Source organism: Bombina bombina, chromosome 6 (genome assembly GCF_027579735.1).
Source record: "Bombina bombina isolate aBomBom1 chromosome 6, aBomBom1.pri, whole genome shotgun sequence".
Lineage (NCBI taxonomy): Eukaryota > Metazoa > Chordata > Amphibia > Anura > Bombinatoridae > Bombina > Bombina bombina.
The window spans coordinates 408397791-408422790 of NC_069504.1; the positions used below are offsets into that span (position 1 = coordinate 408397791).

Below are 25000 nucleotides of genomic sequence, written 5' to 3' on the forward strand. Positions count from 1 at the left end.
GTAATAGAAGATGCAGCTGCACCGCATCACATGTTGATGAGCACTAAGGGTATGGAGTGATCACCCAAAATACATATGCTTTTTCCTTGTAGATATGGCCGTCAAACTCCCCCCACTGTTACGTAATAGCTTTCTTTTTGATTGAATCCTCCAATCATAATCCATTCCTCGGTTGGGGTTAACTTGCGTTCACGGAGAATCGCGTATGCGCAATGGATAGCACTTGCGATTTTGGCTTGAGTTTGCGAGCGGGTATTAGATAATGCGCAACGTCACCCCTTCAACAGGAACGAGCAGGGAAAAGATTAGAGAAGGGGAGGAAGGAGAAGGGGGAGGAGTTTGTCGGCCATTATCTACCTGAACTAGACGTTTGTATTTTGGGTGATCACTCCATACCCTTAGAGTTCATCAACATGCGATGCAGCTGCATCTTCTATTACTGATCTAAGGTATGGAGTTATGAAGTATCGGGTGTTGACTGTCCCTTTAACATAATTATTCACTCTAAAATCAAAATCATACAGAGTAGAAAGTTAAATAAAATGATTTTGAATTAATGAAATCATTTTTTAAACCATTTTGCATTTTCTTTACAACAACCTTTTTTAAATGTTATCTATTTATTTGTTATATATATATATATATATTATTATTATTATTAAAAAATGTATTTTTTTTGTGTAGATTTTGAAAATGACAGGCAATTTATCCTTAAATATTAACATTAAAGAAGCACGCTGGGATCAGAGCACATTTGTTGGGAGAGCAAAACATTTCTTTACTGTAACTGACCCAAGGAATATTCTTCTATCCAATGAACAACTGGAACACGCTCGACAGATAGTTCATGATTACAGGTACTGATTTTGTTCTATGCAACACTAACAATGTTCTACCTTTAAACATATTGTAAGTGTGTGAGGTATGTGAAAGACAATACAACACAGTACCTAAAATGCCTCCTTATTTTGTTCCATAACTGTTTCAAATCTGTTGTTTGAAGCTGAAATCAAACTGAGAATTTTGAATCTCTTGCTTGAGTAGATTTTGTACTGATTGTTTCATTATGATATTTGTGTTCATTATACATGAAGTCTGAGAGCCCTCAATATAAAGACTAGAGTATCTTCTTATAAATTATGGGATGTATGACTTTATAGATACCACATTGTTAATAAACAATGATAATTAGTTTGGTGGATACTTTTTTTTTTAGTTTTATAAGGGACATTAAACCCAAATGTTGCAATTTTCTAAAAAAGTTTTCAATTGACTTCTATTATCAGATTTGCTTCATTCTCATGTTATTCTTTGTTGAAGAGATATCTAGATAGGTAGCATGCACGTCTGGAGCCGTACATGACAGGAACTAGTACTTCCATCTAGTGCTCTTGCTAATGTATTTGTTTTTCTATGTTGATATTATTATAGTTGCAATCCCACCCACTCTAGAAACATGTATGCAATTGTGTGTGGATTTAATTTACAAAATATATGTCCAAAAAATCTTGAATTTGCCCTAAAGTAACCCAAGGGCATTATCCTGTGTGTTACTGTGATTAAATCCAAGTACATGTATCAAAGTTAACTTTGTTATCAGAATGTAAATACTGATAAAACAAACACATTGTCACTTTTTGATTTGTTTATTTTGCTCCCAGTAAAGCCAAGGAATGCAGTGAAAAAAAGAGAAATAAATTGCATTGTGACTTCTGAAAGTTCAGCAAATTGTTACTAAATTGCAATGTTCAAACGGGATTCGACAATGTATATAAGCTTCCAAATATAATCTAAAGGTGCATAATAATATATGCCACGCTAGCTGACATTTAAAGGGATATGAAACCCAAATTGTTTCATGATTTAGACAGAGCGTGTTATTTTAAATACTTTTACACTTTACGTCTATTATCTAATTTGCTTCATTCTCTTGATATCCTTAGTTGAAAAGCATTCCTAGGTAGGCGCAGGAACATCAGTACATTACTGGCAGCTAACAGCTTATTGGTGGTTGCACACAAATCCCTCTTGTCATGCCTCATACTGCGGTCCGGACTGTCAAAGCTGAGACTGCAGCCAGAGGCAGAAGGCATCTGTCTTCATATGGTAAGGAAGAACTGATCGTTTTTCCTTTGCCACATGAGTCTCCCTGTCTGCATCAGCTTGTGGTGGTGCCGTGTGTGGTGTGGGAGGGAAGGAGGGAGGCAGGTGTGCGGCCCATCGCCAGAGTGGGAGGAAGGGGAGGGATTGCTACGCTCACACAATATTTTATCTGGAAGGAGGGATACACTACACTACAGCAAATTGTTTGGAGAGGGGGCCCTACAGTACAATCGCTTGGACTGGGGAGGGTGGGCTGTGGGCTCTACACTACAGAAATGTTGTTTATTAATAAATGAATACTACATTGTTTACCAAATTTCAAATCATCTGAAATAATAATTTCCAAGTCTTACAAAAGAGATTTGAAATTTGGTAACCAATGCATTATTGCAGCAAGTAAAGCCAGTAGAATTATTGGTTGTATAGGTATTTGCAGCAGGAATAGTAAGGTTCTTATGCCACTTTACAGTCACTAAATCACTAGTTAGGCCTCATCCTGAGTATTGGGTGCAGCTCTGGAGGCCAGATCTCCAAAAGGATATAAATAAACTGGTGTCTGTTAACCCCTTAGTGACCACAGCACTTTTCAATTTTCTGACCGTTTGGGACCAGGGCTATTTTTACATTTCTGCGGTGTTTGTGTTTAGCTGTAATATTCCTCTTACTCATTTACTGTACCCACACATATTATATACCGTTTTTCTCGCCATTAAATGGACTTTCTAAAGATACCTTTATTTTCATCATATCTTATAATTTACTATAAAAAAATATATTTATAAAATATGATGAAAAAATTGAAAAAACCACACTCTTTCTAACTTTGACCCCCAAAATATGTTAAACATCTACAACCACCAAAAAACACCCATGCAAAATAGTTTCTAAATTTTGTCCTGAGTTTAGAAATACCCAATGTTTACATGTTCTTTGCTTTTTTTCGGCTAGATTACGAGTTTTGCGTTAAGAGCTGCTCGGTGCGTTGAGCAGAATTGAGCTGCATACCGCACTCCAATACCAGCGCCACGGTGAGCTGGTTTTACATGCTCGTGCACGATTTCCCCATAGACATCAATGGGGAGAGCCAGCTGAAAAAAGTCTAACACCTGCAATAAAGGAGCGTAAAGCTCTGTAACGCAGCCCCATTGATTCCTATGGGGAAATAAAAAGTTATGTTTACACCTAACACCCTAACATAAACCCAGAGTCTAAACACCCCTAATCTGCTGCCCCCGACATCGCCGCCACCTACATTATACTTATTAACCCCTAATCTGCCGCCCCCTACCTACACTTATTAACCCCTAATCTGCCGCCCCTAACATCGCCACCACCTAGCTACATTTATTAACCCCTAATCTACCGCCCCCAACATCGCCACCACCCCTAACCCTAAGTCTAACCCTAACACCCCCCTACTTTAATATAATTAAAATAAATCTAATAAAAAATTCCTATCATTAACTAAATAATGCCTATTTAAAACAAAATACTTACCTATAAAATAAACCCTAAGCTAGCTACAATATAAATAATAGTTACATTGTATCTAGCTTAGATTTTATTTTTATTTCATAGGCAAGTTTGTATTTATTTTAACTAGGTAGACTAGTTAGTAAATAGTTATTAACTATTTACTAGCTACCTAGCTAAAATAAATACAAATTTACCTGTAAAATAAAACCTAACCTGAGTTACACTAACACCTAACCTTACACTACAATGAAATAAATTACATTAATTAAATACAATTAACTAAATTACAAAAAATAACAAACACTAAATGACACAAAATAAAAAAAGAAATGATCAAATATTTAAACTAATTATACCTAATCTAATAGCCCTATCAAAATAAAAAAGCCCCCCCCAAAATAAAAAAAAACCCCTAGCCTACAATAAACTACCAGTAGCCCTTAAAAGGGCCTTTTGCGGGGCATTGCCCCAAAGAAATCAGCTCTTTTACCTGTAAAAATTTTTTTACAAACAACCCCCAACAGTAAAACCCACCGCCCACACAACCAACCCCCCAAATAAAATCCTAACTAAAAAACCTAAGCTCCCCGTTGCCCTGAAAAGGGCATTTGGATGGGCATTGCCCTTAAAATGGCATTTAGCTCTTTTTCGGTGCCCAAAAGCCCTAATCTAAAAATAAAAGTCCTCATCGAAGCGGGCAGAAGTCTTCATCCAAGCGGGTCGAAGTCTTCATCCAGGCCGGCAGAAGTCTTTATCCAGACGGCATATTCTATCTTCATCCATCCGGCGCGGAGCGGCTCCATCTTCAAGACATCCGGCGCAAAGCATTCTCTTCTTTCCACGACGACTGAAGAATGAAGGTTCCTTTAAGTGACGTTATCCAAGATGGCATCCCTTGAATTCCGATTGGCTGATAGCCAATCGGAATTAAAGGTTAAAAATACTATTGGCTGATCCAATCAGCCAATAGGATTGAGCTTGCATTCTATTGACTCATTGGAACAGCCAATAGAATGCAAGCTCAATCCTATTGGCTGATTGCATCAGCCAATAGGATTTTTTCACCTTTAATTCCGATTGGCTGATAAAATTCTATCAGCCAATCGGAATTCAAGAGACGTCATCTTGGATGACGTCACTTAAAGGAACCTTCGTTCTTCAGTCGCTGTGGAAAGAAGAGGATGCCCTGCGCCGGATGTCTTGAAGATGGAGCCGCTCCGCGCCGGATGGATGAAGATAGAAGATGCCGTTTGGATGAAGACTTCTGCCGGCTTGGATGAAGACTTCGGCCCGCTTGGATGAAGACTTCGGCCCGCTTGGATGAAGACTTCGGCCCGCTTGGATGAAGACTTCGGCCCGCTTGGATGAAGACTTCGGCCCGCTTGGATGAAGACTTCGGCCCGCTTGGATGAAGACTTCGGCCGGCTTCGATGAGGACTTCTGCCGGCTTCGATGAGGACTTCTGCTGGCTTCGTTGAGGATGGATGTCGGGTCTTTAAAAACTGTAAGTGGATCTTTGGGGCTTAGTGTAAGGTTTTTTTTTAGGGTTGTTTTTTTTTTAGGGTTTATCTTTTTCTCTTTCTTCCCTCTATTTTGCTCTTTCCCCTCTCTTTTGCTCTCTCTTCCCCCCTCTCTTTTGCTCTTTCCCCCCTCTCTTTTGCTCTCTCCCCCCCTCTCTTTTGCTCTCTCCCCCCCTCTCTTTTGCTCTCTCCCCCCTCTCTTTTGCTCTCTCCCCCTCTCTTGTGCTCTCTCCCCCCTCTCTTTTGCTCTCCCCCCTCTCTTTTGCTCTCTCTCCCCCTCTCTCTTTTTCTCTCTCTTTCCCCTCTCTTTTTATCTCTATTCCCTCTCTTTTTCTCTCTCTTCCCTCTCTTTTGCTCTTTCCCCTCACTTTTGCTCTTTCCCCTCTCTTTAGCTCTTTCCTATCTTTTTTTGTCTCTCCCCCTCTCTTTCTATTTTTCTCCCCTCTCTCTCGCACCGACCATGCCCCAGCCACGCCGACCCCGACCATGTCCGGTCACCCCCGGCCACGCGCCTGGCCCCGCCCCACCCGACCACGCCCACTTTCGCCCCACCGCCGCAAACAGAATGTCAGTTAAGGGCAGGTGTGTTTGTCCTCGTGCTGTTCCTACTGAGCATGACAGCTTCGGACAAACACACTTGGCCTTTTATATTATAGGATAAAAGCTATTTTTCTGTAGTGTAGCTGCACCCCTCAATAACCTACCCCCCACCCCCTCCCAGATCCCTTAGATGTAATTTTCCCCCCTTCTCTCTCCCTCCTTCGCTTAACACTGTCTCATAGTATAGCAGTCCCACCCGCTCCCGCGCGCATTAGAGGGTGGTAAAGACTAGCACTGTAAGGAATTCAAGGACTTCCTGTGATAAGCATAGGGCTATGCTTTATAGCAAAACTCAACAAACCCAGGAGCCAGGGAGCCACTGGCTCCTATAATTTTACTCCTGGCTGTTTGGGTTATTCTCCATATATCTTTTTAAAACTACCACTGTCTGGCGCCTAAAAATATGTCTGGCTTCTAAATATTCTTACTGGCTCCTAATTTTTAAACAGATTTGTCGAGCACTGCTTTATAGGAAATGAGGGAAGACTTGTTTGGGCCTATTGTTCGTATCTGCCATCAAAGTCCATAGTTTTGTTTCTCTTTCCTTACAATGGAAAGCAAAGTTTGATAAAAAAAAATTCTCATTATTTAAGCAGATATTTTCTGTCCTTCAAAACTTTTGCCAACACTCTTTTCTCTTTGACTAAAGTATTGATTGCTCTACTCCAGGGATTGTTAATGTAATTGCAGATGCTACTTAGTAAAGTAACACAATAATTAAACAAAAATGGAAAGTGGATTTTAAAATAAATATAGCAAAGAATGGCATTTTATCAAACAACATAGTTTATCTTAAAATGATTTTCTTCAGCTGCATGTCTGTTTATTTTATTCTCTGAAAAGAATTACAATTTTAGCTTTTTTCTTTGTATTATGTTACATCATTTTAAGTAATCATAATTCTGATTATATACTGCAGCACACCAGCTACGCAGATTACTAGCAATTATTTGTAGAGCACCAACAGGTTCTGTAGTGCAAATCTTTGTTCTGAAACAAATTCCTCTTGCTCAAAACAAAATCAATGAAACTTGACTTTCCAGCTTCTCATTTTTTGTTACAGGATTATTAATTGTGGTTAAAAAGTGACTAAACAGCCTATTCAGTATTACACAAGTAAATTAAAAAGTAGAAAAGCAGAAGGAAAGGAACTCACTGCCACTTCACTTAGGTGTAAAGTGCAAAAGAACACTAGTTCTTTATTCAACGCTATATAAAATATTTTTTTATATGTTAAAATGTACAAACAGCATACACTGCACGTATAATGCAAATCTTATATAGATTTAACTAAGTTTCTATCATATTCCTGGATATCTAAAGTACATGTTGAGTTTGAGTGATGAACTCAGACCTGGGTGTAAAAATAACCTTTAGTTCTTATAATCCTAGACAAGGTATTGTGGCACCAGGACTCACTGAAGATGAATTATGGAGAGCAAAATATGTTTATGATTCTGCCTTTCACCCAGACACTGGTGAAAAGATGATCTTAATTGGACGCATGTCAGCTCAGGTACCCATGAACATGACCATCACCGGCTGTATGATGACTTTTTACAGGTTAGTAAATGAGTTTGCTGTACAGATGAAAGCAATTCAGAAATCCAGCACTTCAATCCTTGATAGGGTGCATACTGCAGTAGGATTACTGCAAAAATCCTCAAAGTAATGTGAAACAAAAAGTAGCAGACGCACCACAAAGTCCTTATGCAGAGGTTCTCTTTATTGTCACAAACTGGGAGCCAGAAAAGCAGAACAACGTTTCGGGCTACAAACCCTTATTCATGTTCATAACTTGTACATCACACATGATCACCTTAAATACCTACAACCAGGTAAAACCACACCTTTTTAATTTAACCCTTTGCAAGGCACAAAGAAGGCCTGGCATACTGACCTCTAGTGGTTCATACCTGAAAATACATATTTTACACCACATTTATTTAAAAACATTTTTTTTAAAAAAATACAAAGTTAAAAAAGCATTAAACAGATGTCATAGCAAGATATTATATAAAGAATTCAAAAAGTCAGAGAAACAAGGATTATCACATAATTCTTAGTATTATTACACCTCTTAAAGGAACACACTCAAATCCAATTCTCTATTCATTCCATTGGGAGCCAGTGTGTTTAACTTATTGATCCAGAAAGCCTCACGTTTTTGTAACAATAATTCCCTATTACCACCACGCCTAGGGCTTTGTACAAAATCTATAATTTGAAAGCGCAGTTGTGCAATTGTGTGGTTACAGCTCAAAAAATGATAGGCTACTGGTGCATTTAAATTATTGGTCCTTATGTTAGATTTATGCTGTATAATTCTATCTCTGACCCGCTGGGTCGTTTCACCTATATAAATTAACCCACACGGACACTTAATTAGGTATATTACAAAGTTTGCATTACAATTAAAGTAGCCCCTAATCCTGCATTTCTGACCCGTTTGGGGATGTATAAAAAGATCACCTTTTATCATATTGTTACAATTTGAACAATTCAGGCAAGGGAATCAACCATTATTTTCTGATGTAATAAAGCCTTGTTTAGATTTCTTATTTGACCCAACATCAGCTTTAATTAATTTATCCCTAAGACTGGATAATCTAGTATAGGCTGGCATAGGAGGCTGTTGGAATGCTGCAACCTCTGGATTACATTCCTTCAAAACATTCCAATGTTTACGAACTATTTTTTGTATTGCTGCACTGTTAGCACTGTATTCTGAGACAAAGACCAATCTATTAGGGTCCTTTTTCTTTTTGACATCTGTCATATTGACCCTACTCTTTGGTATCTGTAGAACTTTTCTCAAAGTTGTCTGTATCATATCATAAGGATACCCACGCTCTATAAATCTTACACCCATTTCTTCTAACCTTTGCAGGGCCAATTTTTCATCTTTAACAATACGTTTAACCCTAAGCATTTGACTATATGGTAGTGACTTGGTTAGAGAAGGGGCATGGGCACTAGAAAAGTGTAGAAGGCTATTCCTGTCTGTTTGTTTCCTATATAAATCTGTCTTTAGACATGAACCATCCTTATAGACTTTAGTGTCCAAAAAATTAATAGATTCTTCACTCCAAGATAGGGTAAACTTAATACATCTAGAAGCCATATTGAGATCTGCAACAAACTGCTGAAGGGAGCCAACGTCGCCCCACCAAATGCCAAATATGTCATCTATGTAGCGCCACCAGGTGGCGCCACACAGATGAAATAAATTGTTCTCATAGACAAACTTCTCCTCGAATACACTCATAAAAATGTTGGCATAGGTAGGGGCGACGTTGGACCCCATAGCAGTACCCTGCTTCTGTACAAAATAAGAGTCTTCAAACAAAAAGTAATTACAGTATAACACAATCTCCATCAGTTCAATAATAAATTGTTGCTGCATAACTGTAAATTTATTACTTCTAGCCATCATTAACCTAATAGAAACTAACCCACTAGAATGGGGTATAGCAGTGTACAGACTCACAATATCCAGACTATACAAAATACATTTATCCATATTGCCTGGTAAGCTCTCAATTTTAGATAGAAAGTCATCTGTATCTTTGATATATGACATTGCTTGTGACACAAAAGGTCTCAAGAGCTTATCCAGGTAGATGGATATGTTTGTGCAGATAGAATCAGTGCCAGCTACAATGGGGCGTCCTGGTGGTGCCCCAAGGTTTTTGTGAACCTTGGGCAGTGTGTATAATACTGGAACAATAAACTCATTTTTAATTAAAAATTTCCTTGTTTCGCTGTCAATCAAACCATTCAGGTAAGCTCGCTCAACACATTTTTTTTATATCACACTGGATCTTGGAGGAGGGATCATATGTTAAAGGCATATACACATCAGTTTTAGCAAGCTGACCTTTTATTTCATTCACATAATAATCTCTCTCCATGATCACAGTGGCTCCGCCTTTATCGGCCTGTTTACAAATTAACCCCTTGTTATCAATCAGTGTTTTTAAAGCCACATTATCTTTTTTAGACATGTTTGGTGTAAATTTTTCCTTTAGTTGTTTTTTCTTTAAAGCATCTAAATCACGTTTTATTAATTTCATATACACATCAATACTCGGGTCATATGCTGTTGGAACAAAACCACTTTTATTTCTCAATCCAAGATTCTTAATAGTTAACATGTCATCAGTTCCCTGCACTTGCTTACTAAACACTTCTCTGTTATCTGTGTTGGAAAAAAAAGATTTTAGCTTTAAACTTCTATTAAATTTGTACAGGTCTTGTTCTAATTTAAACCAGTTACATCTCTCTTGTTTACAGAAGGATAGTCCCTTTTCCAATACCTTACTTTGATCTTCAGTAAGCACAGTGTCAGAGATGTTGATAACTAAAGTCTCTTCCCCTGGTGGGTCTTCCTCTGAGTAACTCGGGCTGGCTTGCTGTTTGACGGAATTGCGGCTATGTTTCCTGCCGCCACGTCTCCTCCGGCGTCTGATTCCCCCGACGAGGACTCGGTGGTCATATCGGAGCTGTTCACCTCCTTCTGGGCTCTCCGTTCCCGTCGGCATGCGTTGCCGGAAGTAGTATTCCTCATACTTCCGGTTGGGTCCCGGGTCCACCGGTAAACTGCTCCGGTCAGATAATCATGCTCATCACGACTAAATCTTGTAAGGGGCTCAAGGGACTTTCTTAGGACCCCCCAGACTGAAGTGAACATGAGTAACTATGAGAGACTGGTAAAAAGGAATATGTCATACCAACTACATGCATCCACCCTAGCTGAATACTATAGGATCAAGCGGATCCCTAGGGGGCTTAGGATGAATACAAGACCAACGCTACTTGCCAACAATAAAGAATATTGTACTAAGTTTGAGCATATTCTTAACAAATGCTCCTTAGACATTATTGTACTTACAGTTGAGTTTCTACAGAAAGCCATAGATGCACAGGCTGATGAGATTAAGGAAGTCGAGTTAAGCTTGAAACAAAGTGCAGGCGATCTGGATGTCGATAAAGCTCTGAAAGAAATTAATGCAAAAATTAATGAGATGAAGAAGGAGCTCGAAAACAAAAAGAGGGTCAAATTTAGTCGTGATGAGCATGATTATCTGACCGGAGCAGTTTACCTGTGGACCCGGGACCCAACCGGAAGTATGAGGAATACTACTTCCGGCAACGCATGCCGACGGGAACGGAGAGCCCAGAAGGAGGTGAACAGCTCCGATATGACCACCGAGTCCTCGTCGGGGGAATCAGACGCCGGAGGAGACGTGGCGGCAGGAAACATAGCCGCAATTCCGTCAAACAGCAAGCCAGCCCGAGTTACTCAGAGGAAGACCCGCCAGGGGAAGAGACTTTAGTTATCAACATCTCTGACACTGTGCTTACTGAAGATCAAAGTAAGGTATTGGAAAAGGGACTATCCTTCTGTAAACAAGAGAGATGTAACTGGTTTAAATTAGAACAAGACCTGTACAAATTTAATAGAAGTTTAAAGCTAAAATCTTTTTTTTCCAACACAGATAACAGAGAAGTGTTTAGTAAGCAAGTGCAGGGAACTGATGACATGTTAACTATTAAGAATCTTGGATTGAGAAATAAAAGTGGTTTTGTTCCAACAGCATATGACCCGAGTATTGATGTGTATATGAAATTAATAAAACGTGATTTAGATGCTTTAAAGAAAAAACAACTAAAGGAAAAATTTACACCAAACATGTCTTAAAAAAGATAATGTGGCTTTAAAAACACTGATTGATAACAAGGGGTTAATTTGTAAACAGGCCGATAAAGGCGGAGCCACTGTGATCATGGAGAGAGATTATTATGTGAATGAAATAAAAGGTCAGCTTGCTAAAACTGATGTGTATATGCCTTTAACATATGATCCCTCCTCCAAGATCCAGTGTGATATAAAAAAATGTGTTGAGCGAGCTTACCTGAATGGTTTGATTGACAGCGAAACAAGGAAATTTTTAATTAAAAATGAGTTTATTGTTCCAGTATTATACACACTGCCCAAGGTTCACAAAAACCTTGGGGCACCACCAGGACGCCCCATTGTAGCTGGCACTGATTCTATCTGCACAAACATATCCATCTACCTGGATAAGCTCTTGAGACCTTTTGTGTCACAAGCAATGTCATATATCAAAGATACAGATGACTTTCTATCTAAAATTGAGAGCTTACCAGGCAATATGGATAAATGTATTTTGTATAGTCTGGATATTGTGAGTCTGTACACTGCTATACCCCATTCTAGTGGGTTAGATTCTATTAGGTTAATGATGGCTAGAAGTAATAAATTTACAGTTATGCAGCAACAATTTATTATTGAACTGATGGAGATTGTGTTATACTGTAATTACTTTTTGTTTGAAGACTCTTATTTTGTACAGAAGCAGGGTACTGCTATGGGGTCCAACGTCGCCCCTACCTATGCCAACATTTTTATGAGTGTATTCGAGGAGAAGTTTGTCTATGAGAACAATTTATTTCATCTGTGTGGCGCCACCTGGTGGCGCTACATAGATGACATATTTGGCATTTGGTGGGGCGACGTTGGCTCCCTTCAGCAGTTTGTTGCAGATCTCAATATGGCTTCTAGATGTATTAAGTTTACCCTATCTTGGAGTGAAGAATCTATTAATTTTTTGGACACTAAAGTCTATAAGGATGGTTCATGTCTAAAGACAGATTTATATAGGAAACAAACAGACAGGAATAGCCTTCTACACTTTTCTAGTGCCCATGCCCCTTCTCTAATCCAGTCACTACCATATAGTCAAATGCTTAGGGTTAAACGTATTGTTAAAGATGAAAAATTGGCCCTGCAAAGGTTAGAAGAAATGGGTGTAAGATTTATAGAGCGTGGGTATCCTTATGATATGATACAGACAACTTTGAGAAAAGTTCTACAGATACCAAAGAGTAGGGTCAATATGACAGATGTCAAAAAGAAAAAGGACCCTAATAGATTGGTCTTTGTCTCAGAATACAGTGCTAACAGTGCAGCAATACAAAAAATAGTTCGTAAACATTGGAATGTTTTGAAGGAATGTAATCCAGAGGTTGCAGCATTCCAACAGCCTCCTATGCCAGCCTATACTAGATTACCCAGTCTTAGGGATAAATTAATTAAAGCTGATGTTGGGTCAAATAAGAAATCTAAACAAGGCTTTATTACATCAGAAAATAATGGTTGCTTCCCTTGCCTGAATTGTTCAAATTGTAACAATATGATAAAAGGTGATCTTTTTATACATCCCCAAACGGGGTCAGAAATTCAGGATTAGGGGCTACTTTAATTGTAATGCAAACTTTGTAATATACCTAATTAAGTGTCCGTGTGGGTTAATTTATATAGGTGAAACGACCCAGCGGGTCAGAGATAGAATTATACAGCATAAATCTAACATAAGGACCAATAATTTAAATGCACCAGTAGCCTATCATTTTTTGAGCTGTAACCACACAATTGCACAACTGCGCTTTCAAATTATAGATTTTGTACAAAGCCCTAGGCGTGGTGGTAATAGGGAATTATTGTTACAAAAACGTGAGGCTTTCTGGATCAATAAGTTAAACACACTGGCTCCCAATGGAATGAATAGAGAATTGGATTTGAGTGTGTTCCTTTAAGAGGTGTAATAATACTAAGAATTATGTGATAATCCTTGTTTCTCTGACTTTTTGAATTCTTTATATAATATCTTGCTATGACATCTATTTAATGCTTTTTTAACTTTGTATTTTTTTTAAAAAAAATGTTTTTAAATAAATGTGGTGTAAAATATGTATTTTCAGGTATGAACCACTAGAGGTCAGTATGCCAGGCCTTCTTTGTGCCTTGCAAAGGGTTAAATTAAAAAGGTGTGGTTTTACCTGGTTGTAGGTATTTAAGGTGATCATGTGTGATGTACAAGTTATGAACATGAATAAGGGTTTGTAGCCCGAAACGTTGTTCTGCTTTTCTGGCTCCCAGTTTGTGACAATAAAGAGAACCTCTGCATAAGGACTTTGTGGTGCGTCTGCTACTTTTTGTTTCACATTGCTGTACAGATGAGGCAGACAAAAAAAGTTTCTTACTCATGTTTTTTTTTCCTGAACAATATATTGCAAAAAGGGAATAGTAATTGAGCTGTAATAGTCTAGAAAAGCTAGTGGAACATATTTATGTTTTTACCATTGATTTATACTACTTGGCTACAGTGAGAGTTTTATCATGGGAGAAATGTCTCCAGTTCTTATTCTCACTCACACATCATCAATATAATGCTCATTTTGTTTAGCATTTCACAATTAGTTGTTTCTATCTGAGAGGGAAAAAACCCCAAAAGAAATGAGAACAGTTGAAAGTTTCCTGCAAGTACAGTCAGAATTTGTGTGACATAAGTTAGACTTTCTTATTTTTGCCAATGTATTTAAGACTGAATATTTTCTTTTTAAGGACAACACCAGCCGTGCTATTTTGGCAGTGGATTAACCAGTCTTTTAATGCCATTGTTAACTATACAAATAGGAGTGGTGATGCCCCCATCACCGTAAGGTAAGTGAAATGTTTTACTGTAACATGAAACTCTTCCTGAGCTGACATCACTCAATGCTTCATATCTATTAACCAGCATTTGGATTCCTGGCCTTAGAAAACATGAAATGTGCCATATTGTGTCAGACTGTTGCCATGAGGGCAGTTTATTCCAACTACTCCCCTGGTTATCACACTATCCAGATTACATAAAGTATAACAACATTATCCCTGTTACTATTCCACTGTCACTACCATGCTGGTAAGTTCTCTAACTGGGAAAAGGAAGTCTCTGATATACTGATATGATGTTGCCAACTCAGCAGCTGAAACCTGTTACATAATTTTTTACTTTAAAAAAAAAAAAAGAGGTATGCAAGAAGAGATAAACCTATTAAACAAATTATTTTTCTTCTCTGAACTGGCTACAACACTCGTGTAATTTGTTTGTCTATCATAAAACTCATGTTTCACTCACATTGTTAAAGTATCCTTGTTATTGTGTTTTATGTTGACTTTATATGTTTGAATGACCCTAAAATTCATTAACAGTGTGAAGAATGTGCCTTAACAATCATTAATAAAAGACATATGTAGATTCACTTTCGCCTCTTAACTTGAGCTTCGGTCCCTTTCCATATTCAGAGTGCAGAATACTTTGAATAGCCATTTTAGTTGATTTTAAATTAATTTAAAAAGTGAAGACGTTTATTCGTCAGTTGATGTTATCAAGTGTAATATGTTAAATGCCAAGAATCTGAGGCATAAAATATCATTTAAACAAATTCTCAATTACAATTTTTAGAAATAAGTTCTCTATAATACCTGTATAATAGTTAACATTGAAGGGACATTAAACGCAAGTTTTTTTCTTTCATTATTCAGATGGAGAATAAAATTTAAACAACATTCCAATTTACTTCTATTTTTTAATTTACTTTTGGCTAGATTGCGAGTTGTGCGTTAGGTTTAAAAAGCAGCGTTAGGAGGTCCTAACGCTGCTTTTTAATGCCCGCTGGTATTACGAGTCTTGCAGGTACAGGTGTACCGCTCACTTTTTTGTCCAGACTTGTAAATACCGCAAATCCACTTATGTAAATTGCTTATCCTGCATATCGCCGGTATTACGAGTCTGACAAAAAGTGAGCGGTACACCCTCTCCTGTCAAGACAGGTACCGCATTTTAAAATCTGTAGTTAAGAGTTTTACACTACAACGCCATAGCATAAAACTCTTAACTAAAGTGCTAAAAAGTACACTAACACCCATAAACTACCTATTAACCCCTAAACCGAGGCCCTCCCGCATCGCAAACACTAAAATAAATTTCTCCAACATAGGTGTGTCCGGTCCACGGCGTCATCCTTACTTGTGGGATATTCTCTTCCCCAACAGGAAATGGCAAAGAGCCCAGCAAAGCTGGTCACATGATCCCTCCTAGGCTCCGCCTACCCCAGTCATTCTCTTTGCCGTTGCACAGGCAACATCTCCACGGAGATGGTTAAGAGTTTTTTGGTGTTTAAATGTAGTTTTTATCCTTCAATCAAGTGTTTGTTGTTTTAAAATATTGCTGGTATGTACTATTTACTCTGAAACAGAAAAGAGATGAAGATTTCTGTTTGTAAGAGGAAGATGATTTTAGCAAACGTTACTAAAATCGATGGCTGTTTCCACACAGGACTGTTGAGATGAAGTAACTTCAGTTGGGGGAAACAGTTGGCAGACTTTTCTGCTTGAGGTATGACTGGCCACATTTCTAACAAGACTATGTAATGCTGGAAGGCTGTCATTTCCCCTATGGGGACCGGTAAGCCATTTTCTTAGATTAAGTAAAAGAATAAAGGGCTTCATAAGGGCTTAAAAAACTGGTAGACATTTTTGTGGGCTAAAACGATTACTTTGCTAAGCATATTTTGCAGATTATAACTCTAAATAGTTATTATAATCTTGGGGATTGTTTTAAAAAAACGGCAGGCACTGTATTGGACACCTTTTTCAGATGGGGGCCTTTTCTAGTCATAGGCAGAGCCTCATTTTCGCGCCACTAATGCGCAGTTGTTTTTGGAGAGCAAGGCATGCAGATGCATGTGTGAGGAGCTAAGAACCACTGAAAAAGCTTATAGAAGGCGTCATTTGGTATCGTATTCCCCTCTGGGTTTGGTTGGGTCTCAGCAAAGCAGATTCCTGGGACTGTATAGGGGTTAAATGTAAAAACGGCTCTGGTTCCATTATTTTAAGGGTTAAAGCTTTCAAATTTGGTGTGCAATACTTTTAAGGCTTTAAGACACTGTGGTGAAATTTTGGTGAATTTTGAACAATTCCTTCATACTTTTTCACATATTCAGTAATAAAGTGTGTTCAGTTTAAAATTTAAAGTGACAGTAACGGTTTTATTTTAAAACGTTTTTTGTGCTTTGTTGACAAGTTTAAGCCTGTTTAACATGTCTGAACCATCAGATAAGCGATGTTCTATATGTATGAAAACCAAGGTTTCTCCCCATTTAAATTTATGTGATGATTGTGCCATAGTGTCCAAACAAAGTAGGGACAATGATACCACAGATAATGATATTGCCCAAGATGATTCCTCAAATGAGGGGAGTAAGCATGATACTGCATCATCCCCTTCTGTGTCTACACCAGTTTTGCCCACACAAGAGGCCCCTAGTACATCTAGTGCGCCAATACTTATTACCATGCAACAATTAACGGCTGTAATGGATAATTCTATTGCAAACATTTTATCCAAAATGCCTACTTATCAGAGAAAGCGCGATTGCTCTGTTTTAAACACTGAAGAGCAAGAGGACGCTGATGATAACTGTTTCTGACATACCCTCACACCAATCTGAAGGGGCCAGGAGGGAGGTTTTGTCTGAGGGAGAAATTTCAGATTCAGGAAAAATTTCTCAACAAGCTGAACCTGATGTTGTAACATTTAAATTTAAATTAGAACATCTCCGCGCACTGCTTAAGGAGGTATTATCTACTCTGGATGATTGTGACAATTTGGTCATTCCAGAGAAATTATGTAAGATGGACAAGTTCCTAGAGGTTCCGGTGCCCCCCGATGCTTTTCCTATACCCAAGCGGGGTGGCGGACATAGTAAATAAGGAGTGGGAAAGGCCCGGCATACCTTTTGTTCCTCCCCCTATATTTAAAAAATTATTTCCTATAGTCGACCCCAGAAAGGACTTATGGCAGACAGTCCCCAAGGTCGAGGGGGCGGTTTCTACTCTAAACAAACACACTACTATCCCTATAGAAGATAGTTGTGCTTTCAAAGATCCTATGGATAAAAAATTAGAGGGTTTGCTTAAAAAGATGTTTATTCAGCAAGGTTACCTTCTACAACCAATTTCATGCATTGTTCCTGTCACTACGGCAGCGTGTTTCTGGTTCGAAGAACTAGAAAAGGCGCTCAATAAAGAATCTTCGTATGAGGAGGTTATGGACAGAGTTCAAGCACTTAAATTGGCTAACTCTTTTATTTTAGATGCCGCTTTGCAATTAGCTAGATTAGCGGCGAAAAATTCAGGGTTTGCTATCGTGGCGCGCAGAGCGCTTTGGCTAAAGTCTTGGTCAGCGGATGTGTCTTCCAAGACAAAATTGCTCAACATCCCTTTCAAGGGTAAAACACTGTTTGGTCCTGATTTGAAAGAGATTATTTCAGACATCACCGGGGGAAAGGGCCACGCCCTCCCTCAGGATAGGTCTTTTAAGGCTAAAAATAAGCCTAATTTTCGTCCCTTTCGCAGAAACGGACCAGCCTCTAATTCTACATCCTCTAAGCAAGAGGGTAATACTTCACAACCCAAACCAGCCTGGAGACCGATGCAAGGCTGGAACAAGGGTAAGCAGGCCAAGAAGCCTGCCACTGCTACCAAAACAGCATGAAGGATGGCCCCCGATCCGGGACCGGATCTGGTGGGGGGCAGACTTTCTCTCTTTGCTCAGCTTGGGCAAGAGATGTTCAGGATCCTTGGGCACTAGAAATAGTTTCTCAAGGTTATCTCCTAGAATTCAAGGAACTACCCCCAAGGGGAAGGTTCCACAGGTCTCAATTATCTTCAAACCAAATAAAAAGACAGGCATTCTTACATTGTGTAGAAGACCTGTTAAAGATGGGAGTAATTCATCCAGTTCCAATAGGAGAACAAGGGATGGGGTTTTACTCCAACCTGTTCATAGTTCTCAAAAAAGAGGGAACATTCAGACCAATTTTAGATCTCAAGATCCTAAACAAATTTCTCAGGGTTCCATCGTTCAAAATGGAAACCATTCGAACGATCCTTCCCACCATCCAGGAAGGTCAATTTATGACCACGGTGGATTTAAAGGATGCGTACCTACATATTCCTATCCACAAGGAACATCATCAGTTCCTAAGGTTCGCTTTTCTGGACAAGCATTACCAGTTTGTGGCACTTCCATTCGGATTAGCCACTGCTCCGATAATTTTCACAAAGGTACTAGGGTCCCTTCTAGCGGTTCTAAGGCCAAGGGGCATTGCAGTAGTACCTTACTTGGACGACATCCTGATTCAAGCGTCGTCTCTGTCAAAAGCAAAGGCTCATACGGACATCGTCCTAGCCTTTCTCAGATCTCACGGATGGAAAGTGAACAAGGAAAAAAGTTCTCTGTCCCCGTCAACAAGAGTTCCCTTCTTGGGAACAATAATAGATTCCTTAGAAATGAGGATTTTTCTGACAGAGGTCAGAAAATCAAAAATTCTAAGCTCTTGTCAAGTAATTCATTCTGTTCTTCGTCCTTCCATAGCGCAGTGCATGGAAGTAATAGGATTGATGGTTGCAGCAATGGACATAGTTCCTTTTGCACTAATTCATCTAAGACCATTACAACTGTGCATGCTCAGACAGTGGAATGGGGATTATACAGACTTGTCTCCGACGATTCAAGTAGATCAAAAGACCAGAGATTCACTCCGTTGGTGGCTGATCCTGGACAACCTGTCACAGGGAATGAGCTTCCGCAGACCAGAGTGGGTCATTGTCACGACCGACGCCAGTCTGGTGGGCTGGGGCGCGGTCTGGGAACCCCTGAAAGCTCAGGGTCTATGGTCTCGGAAGAATCTCTTCTCCCGATAAACATTCTGGAACTGAGAGCGATATTCAATGCTCTCAAGGCTTGGCCTCAACTAGCAAAGGCCAAATTCATAAGGTTTCAATCAGACAACATGACGACTGTTGCATATATCAACCATCAGGGGGGAACAAGAAGTTCCCTGGCGATGGAGGAAGTGACCAAGATAATTCAATGGGCGGAGGATCACTCCTGCCACTTATCTGCAATCCACATCCCAGGAGTGGAAAATTGGGAAGCGGATTTTCTGAGTCGTCAGACATTCCATCCGGGGGAGTGGGAACTCCATCCGGAAATCTTTGCCCAAATAACTCAATTATGGGGCATTCCAGACATGGATCTGATGGCCTCTCGTCAGAACTTCAAGGTTTCTTGCTACGGGTCCAGATCCAGGGATCCCAAGGCGACTCTAGTAGATGCACTAGTAGCACCTTGGACCTTCAACCTAGCGTATGTATTCCCACCGTTTCCTCTCATTCCCAGGCTGGTAGCCAGGATCAATCAGGAGAGGGCTTCGGTGATCTTGATAGCTCCTGCGTGGCCACGCAGGACTTGGTATGCAGACCTGGTGAATATGTCATCGGCTCCACCATGGAAGCTACCTTTGAGACAGGACCTTCTTGTTCAAGGTCCATTCGAACATCCGAATCTGGTTTCCCTCCAACTGACGGCTTGGAGATTGAACGCTTGATTTTATCAAAGCGTGGGTTTTCAGATTCTGTAATAGATACTCTGATTCAGGCCAGAAAGCCCGTAACTAGAAAAATTTACCATAAAATATGGAAAAAATATATCTGTTGGTTTGAATCTAAAGGATTCCCATGGAACAAGATAAAAATTCCTAAGATTCTATCCTTTCTACAAGAAGGTTTGGAGAAAGGATTATCTGCAAGTTCTCTGAAGGGACAGATCAATGCTTTATCTGTTTTACTTCACAAAAGGCTGGCAGCTGTGCCAGACGTTCAAGCGTTTGTTCAGGCTCTGGTTAGAATCAAGCCTGTTTACAGACCTTTGACTCCTCCCTGGAGTCTAAATTTAGTTCTTTCAGTTCTTCAAGGGGTTCCGTTTGAACCCTTACATTCCGTAGATATTAAGTTATTATCTTGGAAGGTTTTGTTTTTGGTTGCAATTTCTTCTGCTAGAAGAGTTTCAGAGTTATCTGCTCTGCAGTGTTCTCCGCCCTATCTGGTGTTCCATGCAGATAAGGTGGTTTTGCGTACTAAGCCTGGTTTTCTTCCGAAAGTTGTTTCCAACAAAAATATTAACCAGGAGATAGTTGTACCTTCTTTGTGTCCGAATCCAGCTTCAAAGAAGGAACATTTGTTACACAATTTGGACGTAGTCCGTGCTCTAAAATTCTATTTAGAGGCTACAAAAGATTTCAGACAAACATCTTCTTTGTTTGTTGTTTATTCTGGTACATGGAGAGGTCAAAAAGCAACTTCTACCTCTCTTTCTTTTTGGCTTAAAAGCATTATCCGATTGGCTTATGAGACTGCCAGACGGCAGCCTCCTGAAAGAATCACAGCTCACTCCACTAGGGCTGTGGCTTCCACATGGGCCTTCAAGAACGAGGCTTCTGTTGACCAGATATGTAAGGCAGCGACTTGGTATTCACTGCACACTTTTGCCAAATTTTACAAATTTGATACTTTTGCTTCTTCGGAGGCTATTTTTGGGAGAAAGGTTTTGCAAGCCGTGGTGCCTTCCATTTAGGTGACCTGATTTGCTCCCTCCCTTCATCCGTGTCCTAGAGCTTTGGTATTGGTTCCCACAAGTAAGGATGACGCCGTGGACCGGACACACCTATGTTGGAGAAAACAGAATTTATGCTTACCTGATAAATTACTTTCTCCAACGGTGTGTCCGGTCCACGGCCCGCCCTGGTTTTTTGAATCAGGTCTGATGAATTATTTTCTCTAACTACAGTCACCACGGTATCATATGGTTTCTCCTATGCATATTTCCTCCTGTACGTCGGTCGAATGACTGGGGTAGGCGGAGCCTAGGAGGGATCATGTGACCAGCTTTGCTGGGCTCTTTGCCATTTCCTGTTGGGGAAGAGAATATCCCACAAGTAAGGATGACGCCGTGGACCGGACACACCGTTGGAGAAAGTAATTTATCAGGTAAGCATAAATTCTGTTTTTTTAACCCCTAATCTGCCGTCCCTAACATCGCCGACACCTACCTACATTTATTAACCCCTAATCTGCCGCCCCCAATGTCGCCGCCACTATACTAAAGTTATTAACCCCTAAATCTAACCCTAACCCTTACACCCCCTAACTTAAATATAATTAAAAGAAATCTAAATAAAAATTCCTATCATTAACTAAATTATTCCTATTTAAAACTAAATACTTACCTGTAAAATAAACCCTAAACTAGCTACAATATAACTAATAGTTACATTGTAGCTAGCTTAGGGTTTATTTTTATTTTACAGGCAAGTTTGTATTTATTTTAACTAAGTAGAATAGTTATTAAATAGTTATTAACTATTTAATAACTACCTAGCTAAAATAAATACAAAGTTACCTGTAAAATAAAACCTAACCTAAGTTACAATTACACCTAACACTACACTATAATCAAATTATTTCCCTAAATTAAATACAATTAAATAAAATTATCTAAAGTACAAAAACCCCCCCACTAAATTAGAGAAAATAATAAACAAATTACAAGATTTTTAAACTAATTTTACCTAATCTAATCCCCCTAACAAAATAAAAAAGTCCCCCCAAAATAAAAAAAAGCCCTACCCTACACTAAATTACGAATAGCCCTTAAAAGGGCCTTTTGCGGGGTATTGCCCCAAAGTAATCCACTCTTTTACCTGTAAAAAAAATTACAAATCTCCCCCCAACATTAAAACCCACCAACCACAAAACCAACCCTACTCTAAAATCCACCCAATACCCCCTTAAAAAAACCTAACACTAACCCCTTGAAGATCACCTTACCGGGAGAAGTCTTCATCCAACCGGGCCAAAGTCCTCAACGAAGCCGGGAGAAGACTTCATGCAAGCCGGGCGAAGGGGTCCTCCAGACGGACAGAAGTCTTTATCCAGATGGCATCTTCTATCTTCATCCATCCTGCGCGGAGCATCCTCTTCATCCAACGGCTAAGACTGAATGAAGGTTCCTTTAAATGACGTCATCCAAGATGGCGTCCCTTCAATTCCGATTGGCTGATAGAATTCTATCAGCCAATCGGAATTAAGGTAGAAAAAATCCTATTGGCTGATGCAATAGGATTGAGCTTGAATTCTATTGGCTGATTGGAACAGCCAATAGACTGCCAGCTCAATCCTATTGGCTGATTGCATCAGCCAGTAGGATTTTTTCTACCTTAATTCCCATTGGCTGATAGAATTCTATCAGCCAATCGGAATTGAAGGGACGCCATCTTGGATGACGTCATTTAAAGGAACCTCCATTCAGTCTTAGCCGTCGGATGAAGAGTATGCTCCGCGTCGGATGTCTTGAAGATGGACCTGCGCCGGATGATAGAAGATGCCGTCTGGATGAAGACTTCTGCCCGTCTGGAGGACCACTTCGCACGGCTTGAATGAAGACTTCTCCCGGCTTTGTTGAGGACTTCGGCCCGGTTGGATGAAAACTTCTCCTGGTAAGGTGATCTTCAAGGGGTTAGTGTTAGTTTTTTTTAAGGGGGTATTGGGTGGGTTTTAGAGTAGGGTTGGTTGTGTGGGTGGTGGATGTTAATGTTGGGGGGATTTTTCATTTTTTTTACAGGTAAAAGAGCTGATTACTTTAGGACAATGCCCCGCAAAAGGCCTTTTTAAGGGCTATTTGTAATTTAGTGTAGGGTAGGGCTTTTTTTTATTTGGGGGGGGGCTTTTTAATTTTGTTAGATTAGGTGTAATTAGTTTAAAAATCTTATTTGTTTATTATTTTCTGTAAAAAAATGTTGTTTTGTTCTTTAGATAATTTTATTTAATTGTATTTAATTTAGGGAAATAATTTAATTATAGTGTAGTGTTAGGTGTAATTGTAACTTAGGTTAGGTTTTATTTTACAGGTAACTTTGTATTTATTTTAGCTAGGTAGTTATTAAATAGTTAATAACTATTTACTAACTATTCTACCTAGTTAAAATAAATACAAAGTTGCCTGTAAAATAAAAATAAATCCTAAGCTAACTACAATGTAACTATTAGTTATATTGTAGCTAGCTTAGGGTTTATTTTATAGGTAAGTATTTAGTTTCAAATAGGAATTATTTAGTTAATGATAGGAATTTTTATTTAGATTTCTTTTAATTATATTTAAGTTAGGGGGTGTTAGGTTTAGGGTAAGACTTAGGTTTAGGGGTTAATACATTTAGTATAGTGGCGGCGACGTTGGGGGCGGCAGATTAGTGATTAATAAGTGTAGGTAGGTGGCGGCGACATTGGGGGCGGCAGAGTAGGGGTTAATAAATATAATGTAGGGTTCAGCGATGTTGGGGGCAGCAGATTAGGGGTTCATAAGTATAATGTAGGTGGCGACAGTGTCCGGAGCGGCAGATTAGGAGTTAATAATTATAATGTAGGTGGCGGCGATGTCGGGGGCGGTAGATTAGGGGTTAATAAGTGTAATATTAGGGGTGTTTAGACTCGGGGTTCATGTTAGGGTGTTAGGTGTAGACATAAAATGTATTTCCCCATAGGAATCAATGGGGCTGTGTTACTGAGTTTTAAGCTGCTTTTTGGTAGGTGTTAGACTTTTTTTTTCAGCTGGCTCTCCCCGTTAATACCTATGGGGAAATCGTGCCCGAGCACGTTACACCAGCTCACCGCTAACGTAAGCAGCGCTGGTATTGGAGTGCGGTAATGAGCAAAATTTTGCTCAACGCTCACTACTTGTCTGGTTTGTAAAAACTTGTAATACCAGCGCTGTCTGTAAGTGAGCGATGAGCATAAACTGCTCTTTAGCACCACACAGCCTCTAACGCAAAACTCGTAATCTAGGTGTTTGTTCTTTAGATATCCTTTGTTGAAGAAATAGCAATGCATATGGGTGAGCCAATCACACTGGGATCTATGTGCAGCCACCAATCAGCAGCTTCTGAGCCTATCTAGATATGCTTTTCAGCAAAGAATATCAAGAGAATGAAGCAAATTAGATAACAGAAGTAAACTAGAATCTGCATGTTCTATCTAAATCATGAAAGAAAAAAATTGGGTTTCATGTCCCTTTAAGCTTGTAAGACTGATCTGTGTGAAAAGATAATGCTGTCATAGAATTTATATTTTAATATACTAAATCTTCATCATATGATCATTATTGACAAGGCCTTTTATAATGTGTCATTTCATGCATTGGGGTTTTAACACAACTCTTATTGTGCACATGCAAACACTTTTACTTCTTGTTGTTTTAGCCAACTGGGAACAGCTTATGTTTCTGCCACCACAGGTGCTGTTGCAACAGCTCTAGGACTTAACGCACTAACCAAGGTATTTCATGTGTTTGTATCCTTACTCTAATTACCAGATAACTAATATTCATGTCACCATTGCTCCGTTTAACTTTTTGTTCTCTAGAGGTCATTTGTTGGTAAAATATCATTCTAACACAAAAAAGGAATATTCTTGCATGGAATTGTATAAAATAATTTGCCCAGTGGAACAGACAACTTGCTGAGAATGAATCATTATGCATATAAGCTTTATTATT

The 25000-nt window shown here is 39.2% G+C and overlaps 1 protein-coding gene across 1 annotated transcript in view; it reads left to right on the forward strand.

The window, feature by feature from the left end:
* Positions 1–25000, forward strand: part of LOC128663019 (sideroflexin-1-like) — a 90889-nt gene that overhangs the window by 28487 nt on the left and 37402 nt on the right. The window contains 4 exon segments of the mRNA XM_053717143.1: positions 685–857; positions 7092–7262; positions 14131–14229; positions 24705–24780. Coding sequence (XP_053573118.1) covers positions 694–857; positions 7092–7262; positions 14131–14229; positions 24705–24780 — 510 coding nt within the window. The 5' untranslated portion in view covers positions 685–693.